Here is a 22,659-nt window from a genome sequence, read left to right as displayed (position 1 = left end):
TTTCAACGTGAATGGACTTTATGTAAATGTTTATGTTTTATCATAAATATTCCAGTAATGCGGCGTATGGCTGCAACAGATTATGAATAAAACCATTTAATTCCAAATGTAATTCAACTCTTATCTCTATATAGTTGCAAATATGGTGCTTTTTTTTAATAAATATATTTAACGTCATAAAACCCCACAAGCGTGACCACTTATCCTGTAATCTTCTAACGTACTTCTAATACAGGGTCGACTACTGACGAAGCCGTTTGTGCATCAAAGTGTCCCAATCAACCTGCTTCTTTTGTTCGCAATAACCTGGGTGGACTGAGCTGAAGTTGACCCCGCACTGGAGGAGAATATTCATGATATACATTGACGTCCAACCCCGAAAAACCTGGAGGTTTACCGCACGGTACCGCACGGTACCGCCCGGTTTATTGCGGTTAACACAGAAGAACCGCCTGTTTAATTGTGAATCTGCCCCTAACTGACCATCAAACGTAATTCTGACCTGTTGGTTTGTCGGTACACTTTTTGCTTAAATCCGCATTAAATATATAAAAAAAAAATGAATTTGGCGGTGAAAGCCCATTTTGTACTTACCATTATCACGTGACAGATGCATTTTATACAGCTGAAACCAAAATAGAGTGCAGGCGGGACACCACTCTTTAAAATGTCATTTGCGATTCGACTGCTTCAGAAGCAGTCGAATCGCAAATGACATCTTAAAGAGTGGTGTCCCGCTGCAAAGTGTACCAAACAGTGTAGGAGAAGCAGTGCTTCTCCTACACTGTTTGATACACTTTGTCTCGAAATTAGGCATAATGTTGTTTAATCGCAATTTTAGTACGAATTTTCACAGGACGAGTATCACGTGATTCATAGCTGCTCTAGATCTGAAACCAAAATAATTTATAGGAAGCCTTTAGTCCTCAATAACTGACCATCAATTCTGACGTCCTTCATTTTAGGAACACATCTTGATGAAATCCGCATTAAATATCAAAAATTTATCACATCAATAATGTTGTTTATTGGCCTCCGTACTTCATGAATACGCGGCTGAATACGCGGCTGTGGTATCTGGCCGAATACGCGGCCAGGTTCACTCTGGTGCATGCATTGTGCAGGTTTGCTGACTAAAACGCCTTAATTGCATGCATTTACTGCATCGTCGTCTGGCAGCACGTCTTCTGGCAACAGACGATCGAGGTCGCGACTTCCGTAGGCAAAAATCGTGAAGATTTCTTGCTAATAATACCGTTTTCAGAATGGGTGTGGAAGTTGAAACTATTACACCAGGAGATGGTAAGATGTTGAAACTCACAAAGCCTAGCTGCTTCACGTCACTCACAGTTGTTTTCTTGGGGGAAAGTAGGATTTTGTTGAGGTCAAGTGTTCAGAATTAGAAACGGATAACGCGGCAGTGGCTATGAATACGGCAGCCGTAACGCGATTTTCAACTGCTAATATATACATAGTGCTATCGTTACGGAACTGTGTGGTTCCCCGACGTAATATTTTTATTCACACTCACAGTCTTGGGGGAAAGACCCTACTCCTAGAACTATGAGGCTCCACGCTCCACTACGTGGTGCCTCATAGTTCTAGGAGTAGAAAGACCCCACTCTGGCTGTTGGAACCAGAATGTCAACCAAATTAATGGTTCTCAGATTTTAATTTTATTTCCCTTTTTCAAAAAATCCTGCAAAACCAGTGATTTGACTTTAATGAAAAGAACTATTTGATTAAAAAAAACCTGAAATCTATTTTTTTTAAAGTGAGTAGGCCTTAGACCTAGTCCACGTATCGTCAGACCCCCTTAATTGACATCCTATTTTGATGCTCTCGCATTCAATTTGCGTTGGACAAATGTTGGACAACGTGTGCGCTTTGCAAGCGTTACCTGCGCCAATTATGGTGATTCGAGGATATATGCGGCTAGCTTGAGAAACTCCAGCTCCAACATTGTCCAATGCTCATCGGGAATTCGACAATTAACGCTGGCATGGAAAATTCATTTTGCATAGCGGATCGAAGATGGCGGAGCCTCGGAGGCCGTGAAATCTGGCCCCAACACAATCACCGAAATCATCATTTTTTATTCATATTTTACTAAGTTTTGTTCTGTTTCAAGTCGAATGATTTATGAATGATCCACGTATCAAAGGATTGACTAGAAGTTGAAACGGAACAAAATTGACTAAAATATAAAAAAAAAATGATGATTTCGGCTGCTGTCTTGAGGCCAAATTTCACGGCCTCTGCCATTTTTAGACCACTGGCTACAACGTACATTGACCTCCATCTCTAAATGTCGAATTCCTGATGAGCATTGGAGCTGGAGTTTCTCAAGCTAGTATGCAGCAGGGCCAGGGGTTTCGAACCAGGCTCCCTGGCTCAATAATCAAACTTGTTACCACTCCAGCTACCAAAGCGTTCTGTTGGGATGGGTCGCATTGTGCTTTTACAATGCCATAACAATAGGACATGTATTTGAAAATTGCATTACAGCTGACATAACGATAGCCACTTCGAACTGAAAAATGTCAACCTACAATGTAACTTGAAATATCCAGCTCATGAGTCATGACGCACGTGACAATGGGAGTCATTAGCCTTGTGAGCTTGATATTTCAAGCTAATGACAACCCATAAGCCACTGTAAAGCCAGCCCTGTATCGACAAATATTTTAATTGTGTATTTTCTTCCCTGTTTAACAGGTTAAGCATGTTAAGATCCATAAAATGTGGACGCATCTTTTGGCCAATGAAAGCATTACCGTAATTTTCGGAATTTTAGCCGCGGCTTATACGTTGAATTTGCCCATGAAAATGTTTACTGTGGCTTATACACAGAGCGGCTTATACGCCGAACCTTGAAGAATAAAAATGGCATAAATTTACATTTTTATTTAATGTACTGGTATAAGAAACATCTGTTGCTGAAATGAATTAGGCCCTATCAATTAATAAAGTCATTAATAAACCAAAAAGCACGTCCCACGAAAAGGTACCGAGTGGTAAAAGTACAGGCCAGCTGGCGCAGCCATAATGCATGAGTGAAAGCTCACGGTCTCTTCGACGCGATGCTGCTTGCGACCCACCGTACGTGATACTGCTGCTAGTGCTGCATGTGCTGTATTCCCGGCCCCATGCAGACCACACCATTTGTGGTAATAAAGGGGTGCACTTTCTTGGGAACAATAATTACCAATATTTCCACTGTTTTAAAAAAGAAAAAAGACAACCAATACTTTTTTATGGAGTTCGAAACATTTCTCTATTCGATATTCAGTTGTTCAACGTCACAATATTTTTTTTTCTTGAAAAGTATTAAAGAAACGATTTAAAACTCAAAACAGGGGCTAAATCACCCCTTACGAAATTAATGGATTCGTCCATAAAAATGTCAGCATCGTGTTGACTGTTTTCGAAGAAAATACGATCGAAACTTGAATTTTTGACGTTACTACTCATTAGTAATAACAACAATTTGATAACTACTGTTGTAAAAAGGGACCTGTTTATTCTTAGGACAAAACAAATCAGCATCTGTTGCCACAAAGCAAGATTTGTAGCACTCCAGTCAGACGACACATGGTGGGTTGCATACTCTCTCAAGTGCTGGGGGAAAATGTTGTCATTCGCCGGCACATGCTGCCGGGCCATGCGCTAACTTTTAAGGCCAGGGACCGGACGGGCCAGCCGGCAGCAATTCCCGGTGTTTAATTCTCATCATCAATTTCCATATTTTGTTTTTAAGAGTATACCTATCGACTGTAAATGATTTGATATAACTTTTGTGGCCCTTGTTATAGTTTTCGTAGTGTAAATGGAACTGGTTCAGAGCATTTTGACTAGAATTTAGAGGCCTTTCAAAATTGAAACCACTGTGGTCGGTGCAGCTTATACGCCGGTGTGGCTTATACGCCGACTTCAAATCTTAATTTGCAGATTTTTGCATGCTGCGGCTTATACGCCGCACGGCTTATATTCCGAAAATTACGGTGTAAACATTTGTGATGCTAAATGAGTCGTTTGTCGGGAATTTTTATTTAGAGATTCAGGCCAAAATAGGACCACTTCATCACATCGCTTCATCACATCTCTTGGTGTTACAACTTCAATAATTTTATAACTAAAGATGGTTTCAGCATGCGGTTTTCACAGCAGTAATGCTGAGATTGTGCTCTTTCCAAATCTCGAATAAATTTTTTTTGACCAGGGTCGACAAACGACTCATGTAGCTTGATTGCATCACATTTGTACTTCACATTTTTCCAAATAAAAAGAAATGTTTAGTGTCCTGCCATTTTGAAAAAAAAGGAAGGAGGCCATTTTTTTTTCTTCCAAAATGGCCGCCTGACCCATTTTCCAAAACGACTGTTTTGAAAAGATGCCGCCAGCTTTTGTTAAAAATGACCACCACTTGGACTCGGGCAGTGGCATACCAGTTTTAAAGTCTAAAAGTACAACAATGTTTGTCGGGAAAAACATCATTAAATTTATATTTTTTTTTCAGGTTTTTTTCCAATAAAAAAAAGAAAAAGAGGCAGCCTCCAAAAAGAAAGTGGGCGGGGACGCTAAACATGATTTTTTATATTTCACCTCATACAAAACACGCCATAATTGCATTTATACAGCCGTATAGATTACGCAGCCAACGTCCTTGTCCTTTCGTCATACATTTGGTGTATACCATTCTGCGGTTGCATGCATTTCTCATCCATTAAAAGCGACTACACTACACTCTAGCTTATTTCTGGACCATTAACAATGGGCACACACGAACGCACACAGGCTTAAGATTTTATTTTGACTGCCCTTCCCCAAAAATATTTCCTTGCCCCAGTGCAATAATGAATGGTAAATGAATAACGAATCGATAAAAAAAACCAAGATAAAAAGTTACAGTTGACAAAAATGTGGCATCTGACATAAAAAAAAAAACAACTTTAGGCCAAAAAAAAAAAGTCTCCGGTTTCTGGTATGCGCGCGCGTCGCTGTAGCCATGCGTGTCGGCAAAATGAAAACGTTTTTTTTTCAATGAAAGATGATGTCTCAAAACCGCCAAACTCACTAGTGACTGGAATCCTGCTGCTGCACAATTTTAACGTGTTTTTAGATTGGGTTATGGTCGAGAATAAGCTTTATGTGGCCTCTCTGGACTGCCATATATTTGCACTAAGTTTAGTCGGGCACCATTTGCAGTCATCAGCCGACATTTGAAGCAAAAAAATCAGGTAAAAAAAAAAAAAAAAGCCGCGTTGCCGCAACACTTTTTGGGCAAGCTCCATACCAGAAACCGGAGACTTTTTTTTGGCCTTACGAGTAAAGTGACACGGCTGCACGTGCATAATTATTTCTTTCTGAATATTCAAACCAGCAGAAACCTGTTTGAATATTCAGTTGCTGATTGAATATCGAGTTATATCTTCTTGATTTTTCACCTTTATTCTTCTCATTTCAGGGAAAAACTTTCCCAAGAAAGGTCAAACCGTGAAGGTGCATTATACTGGTAGGTGTATGCTCTATCCCTAATGAAAAGTGACTTCTTTTAAACATTTATAATTTTCCATGCCTTTCTAGACAACTGAGGGCGCTGTTTCCGTGATGTCATTTCAGGAAGACATTGTTCATATTAGGTGTTTTTTTGTTGAAATTGTGAACCCCAAAATGTTCTCATCTGAACCCAAACCTCACCTAAAGCTACAAATTACAACTGAGTAGTAACCTATAGTATGCATTTCTTTCCATACAAGTGTGCTCAACACATGTAGTATTCTGTAGTACGTTAGGGTTAAAACATTTGTGGGAAAAGTGTGTTCATAATACTGTCATGAACTGAACAAAATTTACGACCGTGAAATGTCCAGAATTGTTAGCAACTTTTTGTACACAAACTAATTGCAACATTGAGGTTTCTGCCTGATATGACATCACAGTTTTGTTCATCAATATGGTATTAGTGTTAGCATAAAACTAAAAAGGCACCAAGATACCCTTGAAAATGGCAAAATGAAAATTGAAAATGAGGTTTAACCCTAACTCCCTAGGCCTTTTTGCTAGGATGTAGTCTCAATCAAGCAAAATCCTCCAATTGGCCTCATGCAAAGCAGCACATAGCCTCAATCCTGCAAACTCCTCCATTATTTCTTGAAAATGGTCCGTGGAGGGGTGACCACTGCCTGAATCCTGCGGCAATGACTGTCGATATGTTGAGGCTTGGCCAGTGACATCCTGGAGCAGTACGGAGGATTGCAAGCATAATCCAGGCCTATATTTATGCATGGCTGAGCAAAAACAACACAAGGTCCGGCCAAAGACCTTGACAAAGTGCCTCCTACGAAATCAGTAACGTCATGTAACCTCAATCCTTCAAATTCCTCCACTTTGGCAAAGAGGATTTTGAAGGATTCAGGGTGGTTAGGGTTAATGGGATACAAAGGTGCATTTTCAAGAATAGCATTAAAAGTAATCATTTCATGGGTCTAGCCCAGTAGTGTGGATCAAATACTAGAGACTTTCTCCATATTGCAAGCCACCCAGCGGTGAAAGCAGCATGTGAGGGAAAGTTGTTTTAAGGAAATTTAAATCACAGGCTGTTTTTTAATTTGTTTTTAAAAATTGTTTCATTCCATCAGGAACCTTAACAAATGGTAAAAAATTTGATTCGTCTCGGGATCGCGGTAAGCTGTTCGAGTTCAAAATTGGACAGGGACAGGTCATCAGAGGCTGGGACGAAGGAGTAGCCCAGGTATGGAAAATGGAGGCTTGCTCTAGTGTGCGCCACAGCACAGCTTCATTATAGACTCAAATAATGGCAGTGTGCATTTTGATCTTGTATTCATAAATACCTCAGACAGTTTAGCCATTCCTATTGGTCGAGAGCCCGTCACGTGGCCGGTATTAAACGGATGATAAAGACATGGCTAGCTGGTCTTAAACACTTTTCCAGTGTCACAATAAAATGTGGACTCCTAAAAATCCAGTGCCTCTTATCGTTTAATTGGTTGAACGTTCACAATCCTCACGTCGGCATGCGCAACATTACCAGGGAGTTAGAATTTTATAGTTCTAAATTCAAAACGCAACGCGCCAGGTGCGTTCTGCGCGACATCGCATAGAACATGATATGCGCGCGTCAATCTCCATAAAAGGGTTGTTTTCATCTTACTCGCCAGCTGAACACTCCATTATTTTGCAGGAGGGATGATTCAAAAAGCATAAAGTGAATTTGTTGAACAAAATCGGGATGTTTTGAACGAATTATATGATTTTTTTTTACCGAAAAGGTATTTATGAATGGGAATAAATATGTACTCCGTCGGTATTTATCACTCTGTTTAATACCACTTAGAGTCTGGGTGCTGATAATTACCCTCGCCTCCGGCTCGGGTAATTATCAGCACCCAGACTCTAAGTGGTATTAACCCTAACCCTCCAGGGTATGTTTGCTAGAACCCAGCCAAACGTAGTGTGGCGGATCTCGATTTTCTCGAGAAGTGACGGTCTCGAGAACCCTCCAGACGAGCGGCAGTCCAGATGGTCCTAGGGCGATAATCCGTTTGGAGACTGTCTGTCGCCGCACGTAACTAATTTTCCCTTATCTTGTTCGAACGATAAATCTACCCAACCAGACAATAAGTGGGACCCAGACACACAAGCTAAAGCTTAAAGAAGTCTCTTTATTCAGCCATGCAACAACTGCAGTTGCTTTACTAAAAATGCCTCAACAAAAGGCAAGTTCTTAAAAAGATGGGGGTTTCCTTAAGGGGAAGGGTTTCCTTAAGGGGAAGGGTTTCCTTAAGGGGAAGGGTTTCCTTAAGGGAAAGGATTTCCTAAAGGGAAAGGGAGTTTCTCAAGGAAGGGGGTTTCCTAGGCTCCAGACGACCCTCCGAGGTCTCCCGAAGGCAGATGCCGATCCTCCTGATGAGCTCGACCCTTCGTCTCCCGCAAGGCAGTTGTCATTCCGGATACCTTAGAAATGGGTTCCTCAAGAAAGGGGGTTTCCTTAAGGGAAAGGGAGTTCTTTAAGGGAAGGGGCTTCTTAAGGGAAGGGATTTCCTTAAGGGAAAGGGAGTTTCTCAAGGAAGGGGGTTTCCTAGGCTCCAGACGACCCTCCGAGGTCTCCCGAAGGCAGATGCCGATCCTCCTGATGAGCTCGACCCTTCGTCTCCCGCGAGGCAGTTGTCGATCCCGATACGTTAGGAAATGGGCTCCCAAGGGAAAGGGTTTACTTAAGGGAAGGGGTTTCCGTAAGGGAAAGGGGGTTTCTTAAGGGAATGGATTTCCTTAAGGGAAAGGGAGTTTGTCAAGGAAGGGGGTTTCCTAGGCTCCAGACGACCCTCCGAGGTCTCCCGAAGGCAGATGCCGATCCTCCTGATGAGCTCGACCCTTCGTCTCCCGCGAGGCAGTTGTCGATCCCGATACGTTAGGAAATGGGCTCCCAAGGGAAAGGGTTTACTTAAGGGAAGGGGTTTCCGTAAGGGAAAGGAGGTTTCTTAAGGGAATGGATTTACTTTAGGGAAAGGGTTTCCGTAAGGGAAAATGAGTTTCTTAAAGGGAAATGGTTTCCTTAAGGGAAAGGATTTCCTTAAGGGAAAGAGATGTTCTTATCGATAGTCAACAATAAAAGTGCTTCACAAAGATCTGTCAAGTATGTCTACGAATGCAAATGGAGAATTCCTGCACAGAGGTGACAATAATAAACCCAAATATGCTGTCTTCAATCGAACGAGTATTAAGCTTCACTTAATCAAGTAAATCCAAGGATCAATTCCACAATTGCACCACTACTTACATGTATAAAAGAAAAGGAGTGTGTAACATTAACAATACAGCAGCTCAACACTCACGGTAAGATTTGCGGTCACTCCCCGACACAACACTCTGTCTGTCTCCACGATGCTTTTCTTAGTCTGCCACTCTACGGCGCGCCAAAACAGTCTGGCCAGAATGCGCGCGAACGCTGCCTTATATACCCCATTCTAAAAATAGCGCAAAAGCTATGGCGGGCAAACGAAACATATAAAAAGTATGGAGCGCCGAATACATTTCGTTACACAGCCCCCCTCTCAAGTTCAGACCGTCCCGGTCTTTAAAACTAATACAACTTCAAAACGAAATGAAGAAGGCGCTCGTCTTATACAATATAAAACAAATGTTTTAACTTTATACAAATATAAGGCGCCTTGACTGCAAAGGCAATCCTTAAGGTCTCCTTAAGGACACTCACTTAAGGCACTAGATAATAAACGATCTATATCAAAAATAAAGTACAAGCCACTCTTCTGGGGTTTACTTAAAGGTAATCGAAAGGTAAATCTTGAATATAAACTTCCTGACCTGAAGGCAAATCTTTCCTCAACGTAAACAGTAATAAAACTTCTCTCCTAGCGACTTCATAAAAATGTAACAAGATGTTTACATAAACTAGATAACATTTAAACAGTGCAACTTTTTCTTCTACTTCTTTCTAATAAACATCTTAAAGATCACAACAGGCAATAATAAGGCACAATCTTGAATACAAAAGGTTTCTTCTTTACACAGTTACCTACTGCAGTAATATCGCACACATTGATCGTTGGTGACACTTCTTCATATAAGTTTACAAAAATAAAGACTCTGCTTTCGCAAAATGCGAGAGTTAACTTGCTTAAGTTATTTCACAAAAGGTAAAGAAAATAAACATAATCAACTTCAAACTACAAACAAACTACAAGTTATAAAAATATCCTTAATGTGATCAAGTTTCGGCGAACGAGCTATCTTTAATCAAAAACAAAACCGGCTTCGAAGGTCACGTCGTAGATCCTTTCTGTTATTTCTTCTGAGATCTTGACCCCACCATGGAAGATGCTGCGTGTCGAAACTTCTTGCAGTCGCTGCACCCTACCCACCATCATCCTCTCCAAGTCGGTCGTAGAAGCTGGCTTTGCAGTGGCACCTGGGTCACCATCAACTTTATACATCCTTGCAGATGCTGGCTTGGCTTCCAGCTGACGTCTTGACTGTTCAGAACTACTCAGCAGTTTCAGCCTACTTCCCTTCAATACTCGGCCTACATCTACTCGAGTAGACACATGCTCAGGTGACAGGCTTCCTTCGCTCTCCTGGCTCTTGGACTTACTATTTATCTGTAAGTCGAGGCTGTCCTCACTGTCGCTGCTCGTCTCCAAGTCGTTCGCAAGCAGTTGTAGCATGCCTCTGGGTTTCCCCCGGACAGGAACACAAGGAACAGCAGGAACCTCGTTGCTTTGGCATTGGTGAATCAGGGAATTTGATGCAGGGGATAGAGAGATCAAGTGTTCCGGGGTACTTGGATTCTGGTTGATGCCACTTGCCGCTTTCCTTGGAGAATCTTTTGGAGTCGTTGGAGGTGTCTTGTCCTTCCTCCTTGGTGTGTTCTGGCGTTTCTTCGGATCTGGTTGCTCCCGCGGCTCTGACTGCTTCCGCTTAGATCCGGCCTGGGGTACTTGAGTTGGAGTTTTTGATACTTCCCTAGGTGGTCTGGTCTCCGTGTGTGTACCCTTCCTACCCTCTCTCGACTTCAGTGCTGTATCCTGTTTATCCTTACTCATCCTGTGGTGTCTTTCGTCCGTGGTTTCTGCAGGAATGTCCGCCACCTCATCCACGGCTGACGGATGGTGCTCACGGTAGTGGGCTCTTAAGTTGTCCTTCCGAGTGTAATGACGTTCACAAAGATTGCAGAAGAACATTATCTTAGTTTCATGCATCTGCGCATGCTTCTCCAAGCTCTTCTTGTATACAAATGATTCGCCACAAACGTTGCAGCGAAGGATCTTCACCTCGTGCCAGTCTTTTGGCTTGACGAACTCGTCCCGTTTGTCCATCTAGTAAGACAAAATTAAAACAAAAATATGGCATTTGTTATTATCAAAATGGCGAGTGCAAATCTTTCCCACTATACTACCCTTACTCCAGGTATCGTTTGGGGCGCTTACGTTCCCTCTTAGGATTCCTTCTTCCCACCGAACCCATTCCTTGGGGAGCAATATTAAACCCTTTCTCCTTCGACTGCCCATGCGTTTCTAGCCTTTCAGAATGCTGTATGTCTTCCCTATTTTGCTGGTTTTGTGAATTGGCCTTTTTGGCCTTTCCTGACGTAGACCCTTCAGGCAGATCTTGTGTCTTAGCCCATCCAGGTAGGTCCTGCGACTCAGCCCCAATAGGCAGGCCCTGCGACTCAGCCCCTTCAGGCAGGTCCTGCGACTCAGCCCCTTCAGGCAGGTCCAGCGACTCAACCTCTTCGGGAAGGTCCAGCGACTCAGCCCCTTTAGGCAGGTCCTGCGACTCAAACCCTTTAGGAAGGTCCTGCGACTCAGCCCCTTCGGGATGGTCCAGCGACTCAGCCTCTTCGGGATGGTCCAGCGACTCAGCCCCCTCGGGATGGTCCAGCGACTCAGCCCTTCCAGGCCGTGCACGTTTCCAGGGATCTAGTGGTTTCCCCTTGTATGGTTTCAGTCTGTCACAGTGGATGACTTCAGTTTTTCCTCCAGGCCGCTTTTGAATCCGGAACGTTACATCTGAAAGTTTGTCTTGAATCAGATATGGGCCTTCCCACCGACATTGTAGTTTGGGCGAGATTCCCTTCTTCTTTGCAGGGTTATACTTCCAGGCAAACTGGCCTGGCAAGTACACCTCCTTGCACGTCCTCTTGTTGTAATTCAGTTTCTGTCTTCTAGCGCTTTTTCCAAGCTGTTCTCGAGCTCTGTCATGTGACGCTTGGATCCTCTGCCTCATTTCCATCGGATAGTCTAGGTACGCTCCATCACTCGCCTCCCCATTGAGTGGAGGTTGTTCCGTAGTGAGATCTATCGGCAAATGTACCTCGCGGCCAAACATCATCATGTTTGGGCTTTCTCCTGTCGATTCCTGCGGGGTAGTCCTGTAAGCCATGGTGGCAAAAGGCAGTCCCCGGTCCCAATCCCTTGAGTCACCAATTGCCTTCATGTGTGTGGCAACTATATTGACCAATGTACGGTTGAACCGTTCTACTAATCCGTCACTCTTCGGGTTATATGGTGTCGTCCGAGTTTTATCAATCCCCAAGATCTCACACACCTTAGCGATCAGCCTAGATTCGAAATTCCTTCCCTGGTCGGTATGCAGGGTTTGGGGGACCCCGAACCTACATACGAATTCTTCCACGAACCTTGAAGCGACAGTTTCCGCCTGCTCGTTGGGCAGGGCATATGCTTCAAACCACTTAGTAAAGTAGTCTCCTGTGACAAGGATGTAGCGGTTGCCGTTCTGTGTTACGGGAAACGGTCCAACAATGTCCATAGCCACACGTTCCATAGGTGTTCCCACCAGATGTTGTTGCAAGGGTGCCCTTCTCTTCTTACTCGGAGACTTCCTGCGCGCACAAAGATCACACTGTCTGATAAACGATCTGGTATCTGCTGCCAGTCCCGGCCAAAAGAATTTCACCCGCACCTTTGCCATTGTCCTCTTACAGCCAAGGTGTCCACTAGTTATCCCTGAGTGAAGCTCCTGCAGGATTTCCATGCGTAACTCAGGTGGTACAACCGTCTGCCATCGCACTTCACGTCCACTGTCTGATTCCCAGCGCCGCACAAGAACTCCTTCTTGCATTTCGAATTGATCCCATTGAAACCAATACGCCTTTCTTATCCCGGATTCTGCTGATACTGCTTCCCACTCTGGGCGTGGTTCTCCTTCCTCCTTGTACATCATGATCCAACGCATCGACTCGTCCTTGAGCTGAGCAGCCCTCCAGTCCTTCCACGTTGTCTTCGGTACTAAGCCGACTGCACACGAATATGCTTCGCGTCCCTTGGTTTCCTTGGATGGATCCTCTGGATCCTGGTCCTCCGTATGATTTTCTCTGCCACATTGTGAGCACGGCCTCCGAGACAAGCTGTCTGCGTTCTGATGGGATCTTCCCGCACGGTGCACAATTTCAAAGTCGTATTCTCCTAAAACCTGCAACCACCTCGCGACCTGACCCGAGGGGTCCCGGAAATTTGTCAGCCACCTTAGTGCGCCATGGTCCGTCCTAATGGTTATCCGTCGTCCATAAATATATGGCCGGAAATACTTCACAAAAGTGACCACCGCGAGCAGTTCCCGCCTTGTTACGCAGTAATTTATCTCGGCTTTCTTAAGGACCTTACTGGCGTACTTCCTTGCTTTGTCTCCGGCCCTTCTTTCTTCTGTCCTTAGGAAGCTCTCAGTCGACAAGGCGGCTTTGATCGAATTGTCTAGCGTATCAGGCATCGACCTGAATATCCCTTCTCTGATAGCTCGGTCGGTGATCGCGTCCATGAAGTGTCCTTTGGCAAGACGCTCCTTGCTTTCATCCGAAAATTCTGGGTATGCCAGTGCTGCCAATTCCCTTATGCTCTGCCCAACTTCCTGAAGACTTTCTTTTTCCCCTTGCCTACGATGGCGCAATTCCATTAGGTGAAAATCAGCCTGTTGGCCCGGTCCAAACCTCTGGTCTAGTCGACTAAAGAGCTCCTTGAGTGAGGGCTCCTTACCTCCTGATTGGCACCCGAGTACCTTCAGGGCAGGACCCTGAAGACTCGCTGCCAGGAATACAGCTGCCTGTTTGTCGTCCCAGCCATTGGCTTTACGACATGCCTTGAAATGCTCCTTATAGTCCTTCCATGGGACCTTTCCAGTAAACCTATCAGGGCAGATGTTGGGTTTCTTAAGCACGCCTTCCTTTGGTGCTTCTGTTTCCTTATCCAGGGGTGGCGACTTGCCCTCATCCTTCTCCTTTGCTGGTTGAACTGTTTTGGCTGCAACCTCTTTCTCCTTTCCTGTTGTCGACACAACTGTGTTGGCAGGAGTCCGTAATCCCGTCCTAGGAGTTGTCCTGAAGGTGCTGGAGACTGCAGGGCTGGGTGTATCGAAAAACAACTCTGGGGTGTCCATCCCTGTCATCCCTCCGGGACTCTGTTTTCTTCCTCTTTCCTCTAGTAAAGATCGCATGCTGATGAGCTCCTCTTCGAGAATCCTCTTGTCCTCAAGTGCGTCCCTCAACATGGTCTCCCCTCTGTCTGCCTCGATTCGAAGAACAGCTATTTCCTCCTCCAATAGCCCAACGTCCTTAGCATCCATATTTTAAGTCCAGTCTCCCGTATGTGTGTAAGTAAATCTATCGTTGGGTTGGTTAAATGAAACCAATGAGAATAATTTGTTACGCCTTATCCCACTTCTGACACCAATGTGGCGGATCTCGATTTTCTCGAGAAGTGACGGTCTCGAGAACCCTCCAGACGAGCGGCAGTCCAGATGGTCCTAGGGCGATAATCCGTTTGGAGACTGTCTGTCGCCGCACGTAACTAATTTTCCCTTATCTTGTTCGAACGATAAATCTACCCAACCAGACAATAAGTGGGACCCAGACACACAAGCTAAAGCTTAAAGAAGTCTCTTTATTCAGCCATGCAACAACTGCAGTTGCTTTACTAAAAATGCCTCAACAAAAGGCAAGTTCTTAAAAAGATGGGGGTTTCCTTAAGGGGAAGGGTTTCCTTAAGGGGAAGGGTTTCCTTAAGGGGAAGGGTTTCCTTAAGGGAAAGGATTTCCTAAAGGGAAAGGGAGTTTCTCAAGGAAGGGGGTTTCCTAGGTTCCAGACGACCCTCCGAGGTCTCCCGAAGGCAGATGCCGATCCTCCTGATGAGCTCGACCCTTCGTCTCCCGCGAGGCAGTTGTCATTCCGGATACCTTAGAAATGGGTTCCTCAAGAAAGGGGGTTTCCTTAAGGGAAAGGAAGTTCTTTAAGGGAAGGGGCTTCTTAAGGGAAGGGATTTCCTTAAGGGAAAGGGAGTTTCTCAAGGAAGGGGGTTTCCTAGGCTCCAGACGACCCTCCGAGGTCTCCCGAAGGCAGATGCCGATCCTCCTGATGAGCTCGACCCTTCGTCTCCCGCGAGGCAGTTGTCGATCCCGATACGTTAGGAAATGGGCTCCCAAGGGAAAGGGTTTACTTAAGGGAAGGGGTTTCCGTAAGGGAAAGGGGGTTTCTTAAGGGAATGGATTTCCTTAAGGGAAAGGGAGTTTGTCAAGGAAGGGGGTTTCCTAGGCTCCAGACGACCCTCCGAGGTCTCCCGAAGGCAGATGCCGATCCTCCTGATGAGCTCGACCCTTCGTCTCCCGCGAGGCAGTTGTCGATCCCGATACGTTAGGAAATGGGCTCCCAAGGGAAAGGGTTTACTTAAGGGAAGGGGTTTCCGTAAGGGAAAGGAGGTTTCTTAAGGGAATGGATTTACTTTAGGGAAAGGGTTTCCGTAAGGGAAAATGAGTTTCTTAAAGGGAAATGGTTTCCTTAAGGGAAAGGATTTCCTTAAGGGAAAGAGATGTTCTTATCGATAGTCAACAATAAAAGTGCTTCACAAAGATCTGTCAAGTATGTCTACGAATGCAAATGGAGAATTCCTGCACAGAGGTGACAATAATAAACCCAAATATGCTGTCTTCAATCGAACGAGTATTAAGCTTCACTTAATCAAGTAAATCCAAGGATCAATTCCACAATTGCACCACTACTTATAAAAGAAAAGGAGTGTGTAACATTAACAATACAGCAGCTCAACACTCACGGTAAGATTTGCGGTCACTCCCCGACACAACACTCTGTCTGTCTCCACGATGCTTTTCTTAGTCTGCCACTCTACGGCGCGCCAAAACAGTCTGGCCAGAATGCGCGCGAACGCTGCCTTATATACCCCATTCTAAAAATAGCGCAAAAGCTATGGCGGGCAAACGAAACATATAAAAAGTATGGAGCGCCGAATACATTTCGTTACAGTAGCAACATGCAACACTTGACTAAGTGACAAGCCTGCCCAGTGTACATGTAGCAAGATCCATCAGGGGAAAAGTCTCAAGGCCACACTGCCTCAGAGTCGGTGGTCACCGCACGCAGCAGGATACAACTGTGGCATTGTTTCATGGGACTTAGCTCTCATGGTTTCAGAGCTGGCCATTCATGCACTGGTGTTGGTAGCTGAACGCATCAAAGTGCACCAGTTCTTTTCCACCTGATGCACTGTGCTGCGTCTGGCAGGGTTAGGGTTAAACAGAGTGATAAAAACCGACGGAGCACACATTTATTCCCTTATTATAACCAAAATTGATTGGCTAAACATTTAGTGAAACTGTGATGCCCAATTCAGGCGATTCACAATGCAGTGCGCCACCAAGAGTTTGCCACAGAGAGTTTTCTTTTCCCAGTGCATTGTGGGGGATGGTCGACGAATTTGTAGCGCGGGACATTTGAAATTGTTAGTTTTTCCAGTCAGTAATTTTGTAAGATATGATTTGAGTATCTGTTTGCCATTTCCTTTTTTTTCCTATCAATATGTTTTTTGTAAGGCGGCAGAACGCTATGCCCCAATCTATTATTAGCTCAAGTTGTCTACTGACACTCATTCAAGTGGGCCATGTTTTGTCGACCATAAACTTAAAAAATGGACACTCCATGGCAAACTCTTGGTGGCGCATTGTGAAATAGTCCGAATTCAAACAACATTTGAACAACATTTGCAGAACTCTTAAAATTAAGTTGTCAAATTACATGCATTATGCAATAGCTGTCTTCGTTAGAGTTACTACATGTAGTAGTCAAAAGTATCCTATGAAACTGTAGCACCCGGTATGCTGTCATTTTGAAACAAAGTTTAAAGTTGAACAAAGAAATTGACTGGAGCAGGGTTGAACCTGCCATGTCTTAAATGCTGTTTGGGTGGTCTACCAACTGAGCTATCCAGCTCTATGTAGGCAGTTCCCCATTTTGTCAATTGACAAAATGCACACTGCAGGTTCAAACCCTCCAATTGCTACCCTGTGAAAATTTGACACAGGCTCAATCCTCCAAAATCATCTGTTATTTCTTGAATCTGTCCAGTGGAGGTGTAACCATTGTTTCAATCCTTCAAAATTCTCCAACAAATCACTGTAATGGATTGAGGCAGTGCCGATGACATTCAGAAGCAGTGCGGATGATATCGAGTACAATGCAGGGCTCAGTTCTGCATGACTAAACACAAACAATGCTGGGTGCAGCCTATGAACTTGACCCAATGCATCCTCCAAAATCGACCGACACTTTGGTGCCATTCAGCTTCAATAGGCCTTTTTGCTAGGATGTAGCCTCAATCCTGCAAAATCCTCCAATTGGCCTCATAGAAAAACAGCATAGCCTCAATCCTGCAAATTCCTCCATTATTTCTTGAATGTGATTCTTGGAGGGATGACCACTGCCTGAATCCTGTAAAATCCTGCGGCAGTGACCGTCAATATGTTGAGGCTTGGCCAGTGACATCCTGGAGCAGTATGGAGGATTTCAAGCATTATCCAGGCCAATATTTATGCATGGCTGAGCAAAAACAACACAAGCATGACAAGGTCCAGCCCAAGACCTTGACAAAGTGCATCCTATGAAATCAGCAACGCACTTTTGCCATTTAACCTCAATCCTCCAAATTCCTCCACTTTGGCAAAGAGGATTTTGAAGGATTCATGCCGTCTAGGGTTAAGGAGGTGTTAGGGTTAACCCGAAGTTGAGCATGAGAGTTTTAATCTTGATAAGTCGCGAGTGTTGGCCGGCTGAATTTGAGGTCTTTCTTTTTTTCTTTTTGTATACTAACAGATGAGTGTTGGACAGCGAGCCAAGTTGACCTGTTCACCAGACTATGCCTACGGTGCTGCCGGTCACCCTGGAGTATATCCTTTTCACTCTCATCAGACTTTATTAGATTTTGGGTGGCATGCGTGGCGCAAAGCTATTGTGGCCCGGGTTTGATTCAGGGCTCGGGTCATGCGTGATAGTTCATTTATTCTCTCCTGTGCTACGAGGGTTTTTCTCTGGGTACTCCAGTTTCCTGTGCTCTGTGGTCAGACATGAGCCATATGGCGACTGCCTAAGGGGCCTTTACATGCCTTCGGCTCGACCACGTTGTAACTTCGTCTTTCTGAATTCAGCTGCCATTAAGGACAATTGGCCTAATTATATGCGAGCAAATTCGGTGATTAAGTTTGCAAAATAAGACTGCATCTTGACCTCTAAATTCTGACCATTCAGGGCGCCTTCTGTCGGTTCTTTCATAACCTCTTGTGTTACATAAAATGTCAGTCAAATTGACCAATCAACAGCTTAGTCCACATTTTTGATCGAAATGACGTCACAGCTTCTAAAGTCGACTCCAATTGGCTGGCGTGCGGGGTCGAATATAATTTGCATTGCTCACATATATTAGATGTTGGTTATGGAGAAGGATCCGCTGGAATCCGTGTGGTTATACTCGACTACAATGCAAGTGGGGCAAAGAAATCAATTTGTACTACAAAAGTATGTTTGGTTAATGACTTTTTATCCCCCTGACTTTCAAGCCAGACAGGGTGATATATTGCAATCGCGTATTCCTTCCGTGTGTCCGTGTGTGTGTGTTCCAGTTCACTGTAAGTTTAGTCATCAATCTCAACCACACTTGAAAGGTGATCTATGGAGAGAAGGACGTAAAAAAAACCTTTCCAATATGGATATTTACGAGGTCTCTTGGGAGCGCAGCTCAGTATTACTAATGACTGTATGTGGGCCTTTCCACACTGAAGGGGTACAAAAGTGTGACATGGGATTGTGAAATGAAGCAGGATGATAATATTAAGTTGTTTGTCCTATTTTCCACTTGTACATTCCCATCCCCTTTTGTTGAGGATGGTGCTTTTTAAGAATTTAAGACTTTCCAGGTAAATTTGACAAAATCTTTATCCACACCCTGCTACGTACGTTACATGGACAGAAATTTGCCAGGGGGATGGCGCAAGTTTTACTTGCAGTGTTTTTGTGTACATTTGTTGGGTCAAACTTTCAGACTCATTTTTAGGAGCCAAAAGATAATGAGCTGTAGAAAATGGCTTCAGTTCAGACTGTGTGGTATGTTTCCCGGCCTTATCACGTTTGTCCTGATTTGGTGTTTGACATTTAAATAGTGATTTAAGATTTGAAGGTTGGCATGGTGGAAAGATACTAAGTCAAGATAAGTTTGCGGTGACACCATGTGAATAAATCTCTGTTGTGAGTATGTATGGTTCTTCAGAACCACTCATACTCACAAAAGAAATAGTGAATTGTTGTGATATTACATTGTCCCGGTGTGCTTGTTGTGCTATACAGGGCCGGATTGAGTGTTCTGTAGGCCCTAGGCACCAGTGTTCAATAGGCCCTGCTCTGCCCTAGGCACCGGCACCAATTTTACTGCTCTGGTAAGCACTGGAGCCACACATTTCACGTTGATGCTAAGCTACATGCTAAGTTGTAATAAGCAAGCCAGGCCAAACTGGTAGCTCTAAAAGTCTGTACAATGTATTACGTGGACAATGTACATATATTGGGTTTGCTACCAGTTATTGCAGTGTATTACATGTATTGGGTTCTCTACCAGTTATTACACTGTATTACACATATTGAGGTTCGTGGTCAGCAATGTACTAGCTAGTTTGAAGTTTTCCCGAAATCGAAAACTCGGACAGAGACGCTAAAACTGTTCTAGAGTCTGCGTTGATGTGTGTGTGGGTATGTGTGTTTTATGGCATACTGGTACCCTGGCCTGCAACGCGTTACGGGGAAGTTTTCTATTGCTGGGGAAATTAGGACCGAGTTATGGGGACTTTTTGCTGTCCCCATAGTGTTGTTTTGGTCCCCATAATAACTATCGCTCAACAGGTGTGTGGTCCCACAACTACAGAACAAGTTTATGTATTTTCTTAGGCCCTCAAATTTTCATAGTCGCCGAATTTTTCATAGGCCTTTATAGGCACAGTGATAATCCAGACCCCGTGCTTCATTGATATCATTTCTTGTTCTCTAGTTGTGCAGCTTTCGTGTTACAGTTTGTGTGCAGTTAATTGAACTTGTTTGCCAACAAAAAAAATTTACCTTACTGCAGTGACTTGGTGGTGGCACACTTCACTGCTAACAGACCGATCCATTAAGCCCCGCCCCATCAGTTAAGCCCCGCCCATCCATTAAGCTCCCCATCCATTGAGCCTTGCCCCGTCCATTAAGCCCTGCTCATCCATTAAGCCCCACCCATCCATTAGGTCCCGCCCCATCCATTAAGTCCCGCCCCATCCATTAAATCCCGCCCCATCCATTAAATCCCGCCCCATCCATAAGCCCTGCCATCCATCAAGTCCTGCCCTATCCGTTAAGCCCTGCCCCATCCATTGAGTCCCATCCCATCCATCAAGCTCCGCCCCATCCATCAAGCCCCGCCCATCCATTAAGCCCTGCCCATGGAATTTTTTTTCACAGGCACTATCAAAAAATTCTACCCCGAATTAACTCCTTAACTTCTGTGTACTATTCCACCTAATTCGACGCTGATCTTCGACGTTGAGCTGGTGAGCATCGGTTAACATGTCGGCTGCAGTCAGTCACACACCCTCTCCTTGGAGTCTCATGAATTTTGAATAGTGACAATTTAGGTTTAGTGTATTAGTAGATAGTGTACTCAATGTAGCAGGAACACCCTGCTAGAAACACGGTTGTGAGCCGAGTCCACTAGATTCAGATTTTGAAAACGATAGAGGGCGCTACCGCACTTTCTGGCACACTAAGATTTTGCAAGGACTGAAAAAGAAAATGTTGTGTTTCTGGTAATGCTGCCAAAAAAACAGAAGGGTTGCAGGTAGCGTGTTTTTGTGTGGGTTTTTTGTACACATGTACATATGTTCACAACACATGTGATCCATCAATACAATATCCTAAAGTCTGACTTTTTAAGAATGAAGATATTTTCATTTCTAGATTCTGCAGAACAGCTCTTCTAATGATATATCATTTTGAGGTACTGAGTTCAGTTACGGAAATATAGACTGCCATCTTGAATTGAAATTAAATTGAATTGAATTTAAAAAAAGAGAAATGTAAATCTTATATTTTTGAGAAAATAGCATTTAAAATCCCATTGATGTTTTACACGGTGAATACCGGGAGTCCACTTCAAAAATTGGATGCAAATAGGTTTTTAAAGATGATAGAACAAAAACAATTTTTAAAGGTAAACAAGACTGACAGATTTAGGTTCCCCTTAAAAAAGAAAAAAAGTCTACCGCCCTTCAAAGTTTGGCGTTGCCCCACATTTCTTTTTGCAGTATGACCGTCTTACAAGCAACAAAAACACTGCATAAGAACGGTCCCTTCTGAAGTGTACCAATATGTAGCGCCCTCTATGGTTTTGGATCTTAGTCATGTTTAAGAATCTATGTATTTCTGTAGATTGTCTCTTGTCAACATTCACCCAAAAAAAGAAGAATTCACACAGCTGAACTACTGGCACACTTTTATCAGTGTTTGCTTTTATCCAATTCAAAAATTGAACAATATGTTATGAACATGTCCTTTCGATACGTTGTGGTCATACCATTAGAATTTCGTCTCTATTTTATTAGTGTATTTTTCTCTTAGTACGTGTTATGAAAAGTCTGTACCATTTCAAAAATAGAAATTGTGAATGAGTATTTGTAATGGTTACACTAAAAGAACAAAAATCAAGAATATATGAGCTTGCAGTCTAAGCACATAATTATTTTCAAAACAATTCTTAATCATGTAGCTTTTATCACCCACCAAAATCTCTCGTTGGCACTGATGTAAAGTTTTCAGAGCATTTTGACAAGCACTGAATGTGCCCCAGTATTTTGTGGACATTGCTGAACGAGTAAATTGTATTCATATCTATCAGGTTAAGACCCATAGAAGCCTTTGTATCAAGATGAGTTTGATCATGCAGTACAATGTACTGAATTTTTCATCTTCTTTTCTGGCTTGGAGTTGTCTTAGTGTGACGATTTTCATCATTTGTGATGCGATCAAGCTAAATGAGTCGTTTGTCGGGAATTTGTATACAGGCCAAAATAGGGCCACTTCATCACATCACTTCATCACATCTCTTGGTGTTCCGACTTCCATAATTTTTTAACTAAATATGGTATCAGCATGCGGTTTTTCACAGCAGTAATGCTTCTTTTGCAATCTGTAATAAAATTGTTTTTGACCAGGGTCGACAAACGACTTGTGTAGCTTGATCGCATCACATTTATGCTTAACAATCTTGTATAAAAAGCTATGTCCATAGCGCTTCGTAGCAACAAATACATAATGAGATAGACCTTGTCAACCAGGAATAAAAAATAGAATTAAACCCTAAACCTTTGAGTGATTTACTAGGAACCTTCTTCGTTCTAGCAAAATCCAACACCATATGGTAACTCAACACCCAAACTGTTGGATTCTGTGGTATGCCCGACTCCATGTAAAGCATAATCAGTTTACCAGTGCAGTACTCGCTCCAACAGATTCCAACAAACCCTAGTGTTGGAGTTTGACTGGATGGGGATTGTCAGGGTTAAAAAATGATAGAAACGACTCGTCAATTAACCAACTTTTTTATAAAAAAAAATGAAAATGATGCTGCAGTTGCACGTAGTTAGTGAAATTCTTCAGTACACTAGACTTTTTTTCACCTAATCAGGTTCATCACAGTTTTGTGACCTTTTTGGCTTATTTGATGGTAAGTATCTCTGATCAATTGCATTTAACAAATGTGCTGTTTGAACAAGAACAACTGAGTTTGTGATTATTTTTCTGTCGTGCAGTCT

At 43.4% G+C, this 22,659-nt stretch overlaps 1 protein-coding gene across 1 annotated transcript; it reads left to right on the top strand.

Annotated features, from left to right (window-relative positions):
* The first annotated feature begins 1,127 nt into the window (after positions 1-1,127).
* LOC119728608 (peptidyl-prolyl cis-trans isomerase FKBP1A-like) lies at positions 1,128-21,304 on the top strand. The gene is made up of 5 exons (XM_038200909.1): positions 1,128-1,302; positions 5,468-5,515; positions 6,642-6,754; positions 17,648-17,721; positions 20,361-21,304. Exons 1-5 carry the CDS (start codon positions 1,266-1,268, stop codon positions 20,413-20,415), a joined length of 327 nt encoding a protein of 108 aa, XP_038056837.1. The 5' UTR covers positions 1,128-1,265; the 3' UTR covers positions 20,416-21,304.
* The last annotated feature ends 1,355 nt before the right edge of the window (positions 21,305-22,659 follow it).

The sequence above is a fragment of the Patiria miniata genome, unplaced genomic scaffold (genome assembly GCF_015706575.1).
Source record: "Patiria miniata isolate m_02_andy unplaced genomic scaffold, ASM1570657v1 HiC_scaffold_20, whole genome shotgun sequence".
Taxonomy (NCBI): domain Eukaryota; kingdom Metazoa; phylum Echinodermata; class Asteroidea; order Valvatida; family Asterinidae; genus Patiria; species Patiria miniata.
This window is presented reverse-complemented; position numbering and strand designations above follow the sequence as displayed.